Source organism: Aptenodytes forsteri, unplaced genomic scaffold (genome assembly GCF_000699145.1).
Source record: "Aptenodytes forsteri isolate BGI_AS27 unplaced genomic scaffold, ASM69914v1 Scaffold3, whole genome shotgun sequence".
In the NCBI taxonomy this organism is placed as follows: domain Eukaryota; kingdom Metazoa; phylum Chordata; class Aves; order Sphenisciformes; family Spheniscidae; genus Aptenodytes; species Aptenodytes forsteri.
In genome coordinates, this window is record NW_008795283.1 from 1,523,753 (window position 1) to 1,538,474 (window position 14,722).

At 42.9% G+C, this 14,722-nt stretch overlaps 1 protein-coding gene across 1 annotated transcript in view; it reads left to right on the plus strand.

Annotated features, from left to right (window-relative positions):
- Positions 1-14,722, plus strand: part of SYNJ2BP (synaptojanin 2 binding protein) — a 101,295-nt gene that overhangs the window by 3,794 nt on the left and 82,779 nt on the right. Inside the window, exons 2-3 of the mRNA XM_019472058.1 lie at positions 15-250; positions 3,793-3,965. Of these exons, the coding sequence (XP_019327603.1) occupies positions 15-250; positions 3,793-3,965 (409 nt within the window). The remainder of the gene's footprint in view (positions 1-14; positions 251-3,792; positions 3,966-14,722) is intronic.

Sequence of the window (14,722 nt, forward strand, 5' to 3'; positions counted from 1 at the left end):
GTTCCCGGCCCGAGCGGCCTCTCCTGCCACGGCGTGCCCGTGGAAATCGCCCGTGGCGGATACACCGCTGCGGGGAAAGCCGGTGACCTGCGTGAGGGAGAGCTAGCTGGGTCCGGCTTTGTCTTCTGCGAGAAGAGCGGCCAGGAGCACCGGCTGCGGCTGGTGTCTCGGATGAAGCAACTCAAATTTGGTTTTTCCCAGGAGTTGCCATCTCCAGTGCAGCTCCGGTTGCTTTCGAATGAGATGGCAGGTGCTCAGTACTCAGCCGTGTTGGATACCCAAAATTAGGGGGCGTTTCGATAAAACATTAGTCGAAGTGACCGTACCTTATACTGTCAGCTTCGTGTTAGTTGTTTCGGGGTAGCTTTAGAGAGGGCTTCGGGGTGGTGAGTGAGAGGAGCGCTGACTGGAAGGCAGAGGGAACAGGGCAGTCTGTGGGACGTTCTTTTGGCTTTGCTTTTCCTGTCACAGTAGCGTGTGCTCTCATGGAAGCCTGCAGATGCTTGTCCGCCCTCGTATTTTTACAGGATTTATGATTCTATTCAAACCACGCTTTCAGAAGCGCAGCAAGTTAGAACCAAACATATGGCTCCGGAGCAAAACCCTGGCTCCAGAGAACCACAGGCTCCGGGGAGGTTTTGGAGCTAGAGCTGTACTTTGGTGCGTGAGCCCTTCTCTTTAATTAAAATGAGCATGAAAGAAAACGTGGCAGCTCTTCTGTCCGTGCAACTGCTGGGTGGAGCAGCTGGCCAGCCTTGGCTCCATGGCCTCCCAGGGACCCGCAGCACCCATATCGTTGGCGTATGTGTCATGTTCCTTTCTCCAGGGTGAAGGTTGTTTCCGTGCAGGGCTGGGGTCAGTCCTGGCCCCCGTGCCAGTGATCTCAACCCAAAGGGTGAGACCAGTGGGCAGCCTTCTGCCTCTCCTGCTCACCAGAGCGGCCACTGGTCTGAAAGCTGCATAGCCCTGCCTGTGCAGCCACAAGCTCAGGCTAATGAAGCCATGCTTGTCAGTGAAAATTATTTGCTAAAAGAAGCCGGTTCCGATGGGAAAGCTGTCTCCATACATTTGGGAACCTAAAATTTTGAGGGAGGTGGAAGGGGATGTTGAAGGGCAGAGTTGAGAGGTCTTGAATGTGGCCATGGCAATTTAAATCTGATTACCATGAGCAGCATTTATCCCGTCATTAAGATGGGCTGTGTATTTTTAGAGTTAGATTTCTAACAATGTCACTTGATTTGAAGGTCCTACAGCCCCTTACGACCTTGATGCGTTTACCTTGTGAATTATTATTAAGGAAGGAACAAAACACTGTTATCTGTAAAGCACAGTGTAATCCCGTAATCTCTCTAATCGGAGTTTTGACTGCAACTTTTTAAAATAGGTCTGATGCTAAACATCTCTGGCAAAAATTTGCTGAGGAGGTGAACGTATTTACAGTGGCAAAACAGTTTGCGTATGTCTCTTTTTCAAACTTCCTTCTCAAGTACTAGGCTGAAATTAGGCAGAAAAATCTGGTTTTATGGAAAACTAAATAACTTAATCAGTTCCATTTGCAATATTATTCAATCTCTCTTTTCCTAATCCTGCCAATCATGATTTTTTTAATGTCTTTTTGAGGGACTCTGTTTCAGGGAGGTAAATGAGGCATAGGGAGGTCTGCAGCCTCAGGGAGAGTCAGAAGTTTAGCCCAGAGCCTGCTTTTAAAGCTCTGCCATTCCACTTCTGGTCCCTTGTAGACAAGGGATTTAGTGCCATGTGCTCTCTTCTTTCCCTTGCTCCTTTTCTCCCTATTCTGCTGTGCCTCTTTCTATGGCTGCATGAACTGGAAGCGGGAGAGTAGCAGAGAGCTGAAGGAATGATAGGGAAGATATTTTTAGCCAGAGTGGAAGTTTAAGTGCTGGAAAGGAAAGACACAGTGGAAAAGCCCTGTGAATACTTATCTTGGTCCGGCATGAACTGCTGCCTCTTTTTGTCACGAAGATCTGCTCCTATCTTATGTTGCCTCTGCTGATGAAAGCTGTGACTTTTCATTATTTTTCCAATCGTGGGTGAAAACTTGCAAAATCTGTACTTTTTTCATATATATATATATATTTTGGGGCTTTTATATATGTGAGAGAGAATCAATGTACTCTGAAACTCTGATTCCTTCTTTCTGGCTTTTTAATAAATGTTGATTAAACCTTATACTTTCTGCAGTATCGATTCCCCCTGTTCCCAGGTTATTGGCTTCACGGCGAATAATTTTTAGGTTTGTGGGTTTTATTTTTTTTAATTCCCACCAAAAGGTGTGTTATTGTGCACAACTGTCCCTTCTTGGAATAGATATTAGTCTAGCTGAAATGTCAGTGTTTCTTCAATCTGCTGCAGCTTCCATTTTCTTCCTTGTTTGTCTGAAGGGGACGGGAAGGGGAGAAAAAAAAAAGATGTGACAAGATTGCTGTTAATATTTCTTTACTTCCCAGCTGTAGATGCACACTTAAAATAGCATGACTCATCTTGTACATCCTTTGATCTCCTATGACTGATTTAAAATGCTGCTTCCCAGCAGGCACAAGGTGGTTTTACTTTCATTTGCAACTCTCCTTCTCAAAGTTTCTAGTCCCAACTTTGAGAGAAAGCAAGCAAGAAAGAGAAAATAAATAAACCAGCCTGGCTGAATGTGGGGAGAATTTGCCTTCAGCTGTTCTTGACAATAGGTTTTGGATGACTGGTTTATGTCAGGAAAAAAAGGTGGGTTTTTTTTCTCCATTTACTTTGATTGTATTTTTTTTTCTTTTTCCTTGACTTTTCTTTCTTTTTTCATTGCAAGCCTCTTATTAGGGAATCTTTCCCATCCCTTGTCATGCATTATTATTTACAGAGCAACTTAGCTGCATGTGCAATGGGGAATGTGCTCTTGTAACACGTGGTTTTCCAGATTTTGAATTCAATTTGTTCTTTTGGATTTCGATGAAACAAGAAGTCTTAATCTTTAACGGCACTTTAATCCAGCAGCTGGTTCCAGCTAGAGATCTGTAATCGAGGCTTACTTTAAAGAACAATATGAAACATAACAAAAATGTGAAGTAGGCATCAGTTCTGTGTAATGTATGTGTATTCCTTTTTGGTTTGCTTTAAATTAGAGAACTTTGTCTTTATTTCCTGTTGTGTTTTGAATTCCCGAAACAGAACAAAGTGATTACATACAATTTGAAGTAGCTGCATCTAAGCTAATCTCATTCTTGGAGTTGAAGGATGCCAGTTCCAGCTCCTTAGATGTGGAAGGGGAGCCTTCTGAGCTCTAGGTGCCCTCGAGCTGGTAGCACAGCTCCTCTTGCCTGTTTCCTCATCTGTAGACAGGGTCTAACGCTCCTTGCCTTTCCAAACTCTGTTTCCCAGCTCATGAAACGCCTGTCAGGCATGATTTCTTGTTGGTCAAAGGTAATGATTTACTATAGCCTCCTGTGAAATGCAGAATGCTTTCCTTTCATGCTGTGCTGAAGAGGCGTATTCCTGCTGAGGGCTAAATCGGCATCTCAGAAACAATGGCATGTCCCTCAGTATTCCCCAACACCCACCTGAAAACAGCTCACGGATGCTATACGGAGTGAAGCATCTGGGCCCTCAGGCATTCAGGGTCTCTCCTCTGCTTTCAAGATGAGTTTCACGAGAATAACTTTTCTAGATAGTGACGCTGGGAAAGGCTGATGCAGATACGTGTGCTGTGAGTTTCAGTACTGTGGAGAAAACAGGACAACGTGGGAGGGTACAGTCTCCAACAACAGCAATAATGTCTGAAGCTTTGAGCTTTTTCTCATCAGCTTTCTCTTTGGCTTACCTTAGGGCTGGGCTTCAACATTGTTGGTGGGACAGATCAGCAGTACGTTTCCAATGACAGCAGCATCTATGTCAGCCGGATCAAAAAGGATGGGGCAGCTTACCTTGATGGCCGATTACAAGAAGGAGATAAAATTTTAGCGGTAAGCCCTTTCTTCTGTCTCCCCGTGTGTTCTTGAAGTGCTGTGATCAGTGATGTGATATGAGATGCAGGTTTGCCGTCGCAGTGCACAGAGAGGAAGAAGGATGTGATGAATGCAGTTACATGATGCTGAGGAAACTCTATGGAAGCGGCTATCTTGGGGGTCTGGGGACAGCTTTGAGCACCAGGGAGATGAGTGCCTCTACACATGGGCCCATCTCTTCTGCCTTCTTGACTTGTCTCAGAAGCACTCCTTGGTGCTGCGTTTGTATTTCCTCAGTGACTTGCTCTGTAAGGTTTTAGAATCCATCAGACCTTCTCTTGCCCACAATGGATCGTCATTTACGCACATGTAAATAAAAGGAATCAGTCTCCCACCTCTAAGTTTCCATTTTTTGACTGGTAGTCAGTGATTACTGATCCTTGTGCTCAAGGGGACTTTTAGGCTATAAAACTTCTAGGCCATAAAACTATTCATTGCAGCTCATCAGGAGTAATACAGACTGCTTCTCCTTTTAGAAAAATGTTTTAAAGTGACTGAGGTTCAGTCCCCATGGTTCTTCAGACAGTTGGCAATCATACAAGACAGTATGCTTTACAAAGTGATGAGTGAAGAAGTAGCCTCTCCTAGTGTGATACATGATCTTTTAATATTCCTTGATTTTATTTTATGCTTGCTCATTATGTTCCACATGTAATCTTTTTAGCCTCTATAGAGTGCCTTGCACTAGTTGGAGCCTATTACGGATCCAGAAAATGATACTAAGTTAAACAGAATATTATCCTATCTTTTCTTGACAGTTTAATATTTACATACTTGTGTTTGGGGAGTCTAAATATCAAGAGAAGAGAGGTACTGGATGTGATCTCAAGGGATACAATTAGGGGTAATAGGGATGAAAAAGAAAAACTAGGATGAATATCATCAGTTAGTGAATGAAATCAAGTAGGTTATAAAAACTTCTGCCATGAGATATTATTTCAAATTAAGAAAAATCCTAACACTTTTAAGTGGATGCCAGTATGTATGTAAGTCTTTTTTGTTTTGTTTTGTTACATCAATATGCTTTTAAATGTATGTTCACAACACTCTTTCAAACAGAAGGGTTTCAAAGGTAGACCAGTAGAGGGAACAATGTGGGAAAGAGACTCGTAATAATAATTTTGCTGTAGCTGCTCTTTTATTTTCATTACCCCTTTGATTTGTTTCCAGTAAAGCAACAGCATAAGAAGCTGCTGTTGACAAAACTGTCGTCTTATATTCTGATTTTGCTTCTAGGTGTTTTTTTTCAGTACCTCTGTGTTTTGGCTTGGAGTTTACATGTTGAGAGATAACATGAGAAAAATACATCTGTAATACAAATGGATGAGTATGGATCTTGCTAATTACAGTCTCATGCCCCAAATGCAGAATTTTGTGAAAGAGGAAGATTTTTATCTCCTATTCTTCCTATGTTAGCCTGCGTCATCAAAAATTTGCTTTTTGCCCTTCAGCAACTGGTTCTCCTTTTCCTTTTTGCTAGGTCAATGGCAGAGACTTGAAGGATTTGCGGCACAAGGATGCTGTGGAACTGTTCAGGAATGCAGGCTGTGACGTGTCTCTGAAAATTCAGCGCAGGGTATGTTTTACGTTTTTCTTAGGGTTATTCCTGGCTCAGTTTAGACTGGTTTCTATGATTGATAGCTTTCTATTTCATGAGGCAGAAAAATACTATGTCCAGGTGCTTAGTGTGAATTATGCATATAAAGATTTTGTTTGAACTATGGCCTTCTCTAGTTGACCACGGCTGTAATCATCCGTGCATTAATTGTTTGTAACAGTATCAGTAAAGAGGTGAGTTTGGAGAAGTCCCGGGGTCTTTGTTTGCTGGAGTATGGTGTGTTTTCTCACAGATCTCCTTTCTTAGAGGTAAAGGTTTGTCTGTGAAGACAGAATCTCAAGTTCTCCAGTTTTGTTTCAGAGGCCAAAATCTTACTGGAGACAACACTCCCCTGTTGTTTCAGAGGTTGTCACTTATGTTAGTGTTGAGACGTGTGTGCAGCCCACCACAAAGGAACAAATGTGGGCTGCTATAGTTTAAATATACTGGCAGCATTTTGGATATAGAAAGAGAGGAATCCTTAATCCACCGTTGTAATTTGAACATCCCTGGCTAGCACTGAAATTGGTGAAGGAAATACTGATCAGCCTGAAGCATGCTGGTGGGGAGAGGTGGGTTGAGGCCCCTTTTCTGCTCCCTTAATAAAAGGAGTAAATCTTCTGGACCAGCGTACAGGGCAGGTAAGGAAAACAGAGAGAATTAGCGATGCCCTTTTCCTGATAAAGACACCAGGAAATGGTGTGGTGGGAAGTGCATCAAGGGATGACTGGGTATGTGTGTGTCATTGCTTCTGCTGTATGAGACGTACCCTGCTCCAGCTGTTACAGTCCTAGTTTACAGAGTGGCAGAGAAACATGAGGGTGCCTGGTAGTGACTGGGTACCCTGCAATAAAACTCAGTCCATCCAAAGCCGTTCTAACCCTCCTGAGTGTACAGGTACCTGGGGAAACCATCTTGCACATCCTTACAGAACCACCTGGTCCTGACACAAAACTGGGGGCTCTCCTGTGATGGGCTCTGACACAAATACTTTTTTTTCCTTGTAGTTGCAGCCACAAAATGGGCCTGTGGGTCATCGAGGCGATGGAGAACCAGGTGGGCTTCCTCTAGCAGCCATTCTTGTGCCAGGCCTGGCGCTTGCTGCAGCAGCGGTCTGGATCTTGCTGAGGTATCGACAGCGGATGTGAAGAGTTCACGTTTTGGATATCACTGCATATTTTACACAGCTATGACATAATTTAAAGATAGAGAATCAACGATCTTATCACAGACTGATGTCAAAAAGGATCATTGCCTATCATAAAGCTGCTGCTGATGTTCTTTATATATTGATTTTGTTGCAGGGTGGATGGAAGCAGAGGAAGGGATGTGACTGTTCATGTATAGAATGGGATAGCTCTGTTTTTGACTAATCTGAGGAGGTTTTGCCATCCCCCTCTATTTTGCACCATGAACTTTCAAACACACTCATGTATTCCATGTTTTAAGATGTGACTTTTGGTCAAAGGGCGTGGGGGTTGGGTTTTAAATCGAAAACATTTACTAGAGGCTTTGCCTTGTTTCCACTGAATTTTTCTTGAAACTAATGATCCCTGGCTGAACCATGAATAAAGAGAAGCCATGTGAAGGGTATATTATTTTTTCCATTGAATTTTTGTTGGTTGTTGCTAAATAAATGCCTTAAGAAAAATGTATAAAATTTAACCTGTGGTTTCACAGGTAAAATCATCAGTGTAGCTGCTGATTTAACAGTAATATGCAGTATTGGTGAGGTGTTCTACTAGTTCTGGAAAGATATAAGATAGCCTGCTGCTAGAAAAAGACTTGGATTGTCAGAATGACTGCTCATTCTTGGGTCAGAGTTGCAAGAGAAAGCTTTCCACAAAATGCTAGCATACCAGAGAGAGAGGCAGACAATTGAATCACAAGGGTAAGCAGTGGCAAGAGATTTGGGTGTGCTGAAGCTGCAGAAGAGTCTTTAAATTAGTAATGAAGCAATAGTCCCTCCATCCGTCAAGTGGGTTGAAGTCTGTATCTCTCGGGTTAAAAGTCTGTTTCGGGGGTTATTTTTTGCATGGGGAATACTTTAGATAAAGTTTTCTGTAGCAGCTAACTTGCTTTCTGCATTCAGAAAATCTTACGATGATTGAAAGGGGGAAGCCGAGAGCAGGCTGGGATCATCCTGGCTATTGCTTGTTTGTGAAGACTGATGTGATGTTCAGGAGATAGACTGGCAGGTATAAGCCAGGCTAAGGCTTAGCAAGTAGAACCAAAAAGAGAGACCCTTGCTCTGGAAAGTGTGTTGCTGAATTTACCTGCAGGGTCTCATCACCTCACTGTGATTTGAATGGGTTTTTTAATGCCCCAGCTGACATGAGCTCTGTGGGGTAAGAACTGTTTCTCTTGTCTCCAAGAAATCAATGTGTTTTGTTGTTTTTGTAAAAGAAAAGCAAAATGCATGGTCTGGTTTGTATGATGCCAAAAAAAAAAAAAAAAACACATATGCAATATATGTATTCAAACAGAGGAAAACTGGTGTCTTGGTGCTTTACTTATCTCTATTCTTTATTATTCTAGCAGGACATTGCTGATGTATTTGGCATTGTTGTGTGTTTGCCCAGGGCTGTATTCCTGCCGTCTGCTGGAGATAGAAATGGTATGCTGTTATACATGACGTTCCTAAATCACCATGGCGTTTCAGGGCACTTAGACCATGTGAAATCTTGCTTTGGCCTATAAACTGCTCTAGTGTAAGGGGAAGAGGAAACGGGAGGAATTTTGCTCAATGTTCTTAGGGGACTTTGGGAACAGACTTGAGGTTTGGTGAACATATACTGGTGTTGGATGGCCTGGGCCGATGCATGCAGTGACTTGCCTTGGCCTGCAAACCAGTTATGCCTGATAGCATAAGGGCTGCTGTTCGGACAGATCTTTGCAGATGCAGCATGAACCAGCTTGCTTGTCTGTAACCTGCTCTGAATATTTGGCTGTGGTGTCCACGTGGAGCACGTGTGTGTATTAAGAGGGACGATTAGAACTTGATGCTGTTGTATCCCATCCATCAGAATAAAGATGCAGACAGTAAGAAAAAGGTCTGTCTGGGACAAACCTCTTGTTAGCCTCGAGTCAAGTTTCTGTGAGAGGGAGGATGTGGAACAGGCTGGGAGGATGAGGATTTGCAGAAGGGAGTGGTTAGTTTTACTCATTTCCCATTGAAGTAAGCAGAGAAAGCAAAGCCTTTGGGTGTTGTGGGGTTTTTTTTACCTTTCAGCTTTGGGATTTTGATACTGTTCAGACATGATTGCCATCTGTGTTGCAGGCAGTTTGTTACGGGGGGAGGGTTGTATCCAATGCCCAGATAATTGATGTGGCTTACTGAGCAAGAAAAGGCCCTTCTGGTGCATACTGTTCCTTTGGATTTCTTTTCACAACTACTGAATAATTTTAATACCACAGCATTAACTCAGTGGCTTTTCCAGAAGTCTGAATAGTAGTTTTTACTCAGAATTTAAACTATCCAGTCTAACCCTCAGGAACACCTTTCTGTGTCTGCCACCTTCAAACCAGTGTCTGAGGAGTACCAAACAATCACTTTTCCAATCCCCAGCCACCTCTTGTCCCATTTATTGACAAAATCCTTGTGGAAAATACACCTCAACCCCAAACTCTGCTGTGAGCTGTGGCTCGTATTACTTTCTCTCAACAGCTGGACTGTCTCACCTAAACTTTGTGCGTTTTCCAAAGTCTCTTCCACCATGTGGTTTCTGTAGCCTTGAGTTTCATCTTTACACTGAATGCTGTATATACATTTTCTGTCATTGCAGAAGTGAATTAAAAGAACATCTCGTGAGGACAGTTGTCCTACACAACAGTAAATGCAAGTGATCAGAGAGAGTTTTAGCTTTTGTTAGAACTTAAATCTCTGGCTTTTGAAAAAAGGTAAGTTGAAATCTTGAAGAGAAACTTAAAAAGCATCCTAACTGTAATTTATAAGTTTGGTTTTTTTAAGAACTCATTTGCCATTAATACTGAGGGCAGCTGAAACTCTTAAATCCCCATGTTTCTCTCCTATTCTCTTCTGTTCCCTCAACCTTACTGTGAACTTACTGACCTGCTGAAGCCTTGGATTTTCATATCCATAGTTTAAAGACAAATCAATCTAGTTTGTCTTCCTGGATATTCTAGGCATTGGTGTCTCACCGAGTCTCCTGAATTGTATCTGCTAATAATATGTATTTGATTTAGGCATAACAGTGGGAAAGAGCAGCCAGACTTGATCTGAAGATAAGAAGATGCACTACTTCTGACACTTTTTAATTAAAACAAACTAGAAAGGAGGGTGTGGGAGGGAAAGGTGCCTTGCTTTCAGTTTGCCTTTAGGTTCCAACAACTGGTTTGTTAGGTTGTTCTGTGCTAGATTAAAGAGGCCTCTAATAGCTGATTGTCCCTCCCTGTGAAGGGGATTTGTGTGTTGTAATTGCCTTACCTCTCACGTTATTTTTAAGAAATGAAGCCAACTGAGCCCTTTAAGATTCTCAGTGTAAGATACTTTCTCTCTTGGAGTAGTTTCTGTGGTTTCCTGCACCCTTTCCGGTGTTTCTGTATTGCTTTGTAAAATGCAGACACCCCAACCACCTGCAGAGTCTCACTATTGAGCATACCAATGCCATATACTAGAAGTTTTCCATATCATTTTTATCTGCAAACCCTTAAATTTTTTTTGATGAAGGTGCAGACACCTGCAGAGCAAATTTAAGCCAACACCTAAGAGCTGGCTTCTCTTCAATAACTTTTATGAATCTCTTAGAAGTGGTATACAGCTTTTCCCCTCTTTGTTTGCTTTCTCAAGTGCCCTAAGGAATCTGTAAACCACAGAATAAACACCATTGCCACATAAGAGGTAAATTCTCTTAATTCCAGTTTGTAGAACAAAAGAGCAATCCCTTTTGGCCACAGTGTGACACTAGAAATGAGTGTTAAGCGCCTATATATTCTGACTTCTAAATCCTCGTCCATACCCAGATGTGACCTGCATGGTATGGGTGAAGGTGTCTGACTTTGCGTTTTGTTGAATGACTGCATCTCCTATTTGAGTTGGCTGCACACACTGACAGGCCCAGATGCCTCTCTCTCTGCCTTGTCTGCTGTATTATTTACCAGTCCACTATTTTTAGCAGTACTGGTTTTGTCTTCTGCCAGATCATTGGTGAAAACACTGAATGGAGTTTGGTACAGAGGCAACTTCCCCCCACGGTTACGATTTTTCAGTAACTGTTGGTATCTCCTGATTATTGGATTCTTTGTCTGTTTAATGGATGCATTTTGATAGAGTATAGCATTGATTTTTTAAAAATACATGTATCAGCATGTTGCATAGTACTAAGTAGATTACATCTGAATGGTCAGTAAACTTCATCTGGTCTCTTGCTGGCAGAAGCTGATACAAGGGTCGTAATCAGGTCAGGTGAGCTTTATGAGCCAGTCTCCCTCCCCTCCTCTTTCCTCATTTATTGACGTGGGGTTTACCTCTGGAAGTCATTTTCCTCTACTCAGGTTGAAGGAAAGAGCTTACTAATGGGACAGTGTCCCACAGGCTGGGGGCCCAAGGGAAGGGTTACGTGGAGAAGTCTGAAGGAGGGCCTTAACTATACCCTTGTCCTCAGTGTTTTCCTCATGACTAGCTTTAGGCAGGCTCATGCTGCATCCGTGCTGCTGTGCTTGGTACGTGTCCTCTCTGGAGCTCTGCTCTGTCTCTCCCCATGTGCAGCTGAGGGGGACTCCAGGCCTTTCAAAGCTTCCTTGAAGGAGGATCCACGTACAATGGGAACGTGCGCTGGTTTAAATGAAGAGCAATGTTGTGCAGACTCAAAATGGCTTTCCTTGTCAAATTTGAAAGCCTTTGTCCTTGCTACTGCAGCTGTAACTGATTGCAGGCAAACTTCACTGTAGAGCGAGCTGTATATCTCTTACCTGGCTGCCAAAAACAACTTTCCTAGGCCAGCACTCTTAAAAGAAGAGTAACTGTGCTAAGTATGCAGGGTAATTATTCAAAGTGGCATGTGACTGATTGGAGAGTGTTCACCAAGCTTTCATGCTTGTGTTTGTCTCCAAGTCTTCCAGACATGTTTCCCTTTGGTAAAGTTCTCTCCCCTCTCACCCCTCTTCACCACCTCTCAGCAGCCTAGCATTTGTGCCTGGCTTGCATTTTTTGCCGTGACACAAAAGCAATTGTCATGGAAAAATTGCTGCTTTTGCTCGGTGTCAGCAGATACTGATATTTGTTAATTCAACTGTGTCCCCTTAGTTGCTCTGAACTAGCTATTGAACTTGGTGTTACTTACTCCTTTTCTTTTCTCTTCCCTTTGGAAATGAATGTTGTCACTTGGTTCTGCGACTGCTCTTGTTCTGGCTGGTTTGTCAGGTGTTGGAGGACAGATCACCAGAACACCAAGCACGAGTGTGTTCTCCTCTGAGGTAGTGGAGGCTGTGCAGTTAGAGCAGTAAGAGGCTCTGATCAGCTCTGAACTGAGCCCAAAGAAGCCCTAAGAACTTCACTCTGTGATTATGTGCACACTAGAGGCTCTTGCTAAGTAGCGATATTTTGAGCAGGATGGTCCAGTCTCTACAGCAATAAGGGCTGGATTCCAGTTTTGTGAATGCCTCTGAAGACCTGTGTTGATGTCATGACAACTCCCAGCTCCAGGCCTGCCTTTTTTGCCCTTACGATGTGTCTGTCTCACCTTTCCAAGTTCCTGATCGTGGTGGTGCTGGGAGAAAAGATGTTTCCAGTTGTTAGAGCATGGCAGTCCACATTAGACCTGTACTCCATCTCCTGCTGTGGGTTGGATGGACAGGATAGGCAGATCTTAGGGCTCACCAGCCAGATGACTATGTATCCACTACTTAGGAAAGTGCAGCAGAAGTGCAGTTTACGCTAAGCATGTCCTTCTTCTGCTGGGACAGAGTATTTCCAGAGAAAGAAGAGAGAAGGTTTAGCAAAGGCAAGCAGAGTTTTGGAAAGACAGCTGTACTTGTGCTTGAGAGCAGGGTTGTCTATGTATCCGTGGCTAACATCATCTCTGGGAAAGGTTTTTGGGAGAGTCTTAGAGTGCATGAGAAAAGAAGGGCTGAAGAAAACCTGTTTGTTCTTATTCATAATGAGTGTGTGAGGGAAGTGTGCTCCTAAAGAAAAGGAAATGAGATTTAAAAGAAATGATGGCCAAACCCGGTCCAATAGGACTGCTTGGGCTGGGGGGTGTGTGGGGGGGAAGTCGGGGAACACAGCTGGGGCTGGCTGATTTAAACACAGTGTTTTCTGGGAATGGAGAAGTAGCAGCATAGGGTATAAGCCATGCTGTTTTTTCATCTTTGACACAGCCACCTGCTTCAGCTACTTTAGTCTAACTAGTAATAAGCACTTGATGAACCATTAGAGCTACTTTGGATGTTAATAACATTCATGCAAATAGACTAGAAGCTCTGTTTCCCTGAATCACTTAAAATTTAGAGTTCATAGACAGTTTTCAAGGTAGATTGCTGACATTAATTGAAGGACATCAAGCTGTTAAATGGGAAATAGTCTAAGTTAGATGATTCTGTGGTTATTTAACGTTCATTAGTGCAGGAAAATGCTTGGGTTCTTAAAGTTGTTTTTTAAATCTAGAATGATTGAGATACTAGCAATCTGGTGTTAAAAATTGTTAGCTTGGGGATTCCCAGATTAAACTGGAGACTGTATGAAAGAAATTACTTGCTTAACTGGTGAAATACTTGCTGTCTCACTTAAGTACATACTCACTTAGGCTGCATGGGAGTCCAAATGCAACACGTGAAATAGTGGGTTCACAGTTACGCCAAATGGTCTTTTGCATTCGTTGCTCCTCAGCATGTTTTAGTAAACTTCTAAATCACTGAAACAATATAACATGGAAGGAAAGGGGATAAAAGAATTGTAATATTTAGGGCTTCTTTCACTTCCTTCTTTCTAAATATAGCAAGTATAGTACGAAGTTTGGGAATATGGTTCAGAAATTTAATTTTAAAAGGTGAGTAGTAATCCATGATTATGTGGATTTTTTTCGTCTTTCATTGTGTAAATAATACTGTTCAGAAGGGTTTCTGGTGAATTTAGAGAAGACTTTACGTAGCTCTGCTTATGCTCCTCTACAGACTGTTGTCAGCTGATGCACAAAAAGGCATGCTGGTCACACACTCTAATTGCAAAGATAATGCCTTTGGCTGTAAAGTGCTCTTATACAAGGGAAGTATTCACGTATTCTTGGCTTTGCCACGTTGGGGTCACATGGGAAGGGAGCAGAAATCAGGTAGGAAGTAAGGCCAGAAAAGGTGCAGAGGTCCTGCAGAAGCAGGGTGGGTATCAGTGGGACGCATGGCAGAGATGCGGTCTGCCTGGCATAGCAGTCCTCCTCTACACTGGGAGCTTCCCTGCAGAAACCAAGCTCCTCGGCCCCTTCACCCAAGTCCCTGCAGCAGTGTGGGGCTTCTGAGTCCTAGCTGAGCTGTCACATGCCATGTGGCTGAATTGCAGCAAGAGTGCCACAAAAAGCCAGTTTGTCTGCCAGCCCCGCGCTTGAAGGTCACAGTTCTGCAAAGAAATTTCAGTCTTAAGTCCTTTTTCTTAAATTGCTTGATTTTTTTCCCTAACAGCGGTACCAGCTTTGCCAGTTAACTATAAACCACTGAGGAAGTGTTGCATAGACATTGTCAAGGAATCTGATCAAACTGTTAACTTCCTTCTAATCGTAATTAAAAGGCCGTGTTTGAATCTGGACTGAAATTATACAGCACAGTGGTTTATGGGCTCCACTGCATTTCGCTCAGAGGTTGAAACAGGACTTCAGATGTTCTTGTGTGAACATTTAGACGTGCTGGGATGAGGAGGAAAAAGCCTTTGCATTCCGTATTCAAGTTCTCCCTGCTTGGCAAGCTTTAATTAATCTCTCCTTGAACTGCTGGTATGTCCCATTTTGGCTACTGAATTTGTTTGTAGTGTATAAATACTTACCAAAATCCTAAATGGAGGATGTAAGAGCACTGATCAGCTGAATGAGAACATGCAGTTCTGAAGCTGTGGTATGAAGCTGGAAAATAAAACTGAACACAATCCAGCACACGGACTTCTGTGGCTGTGGTTAAA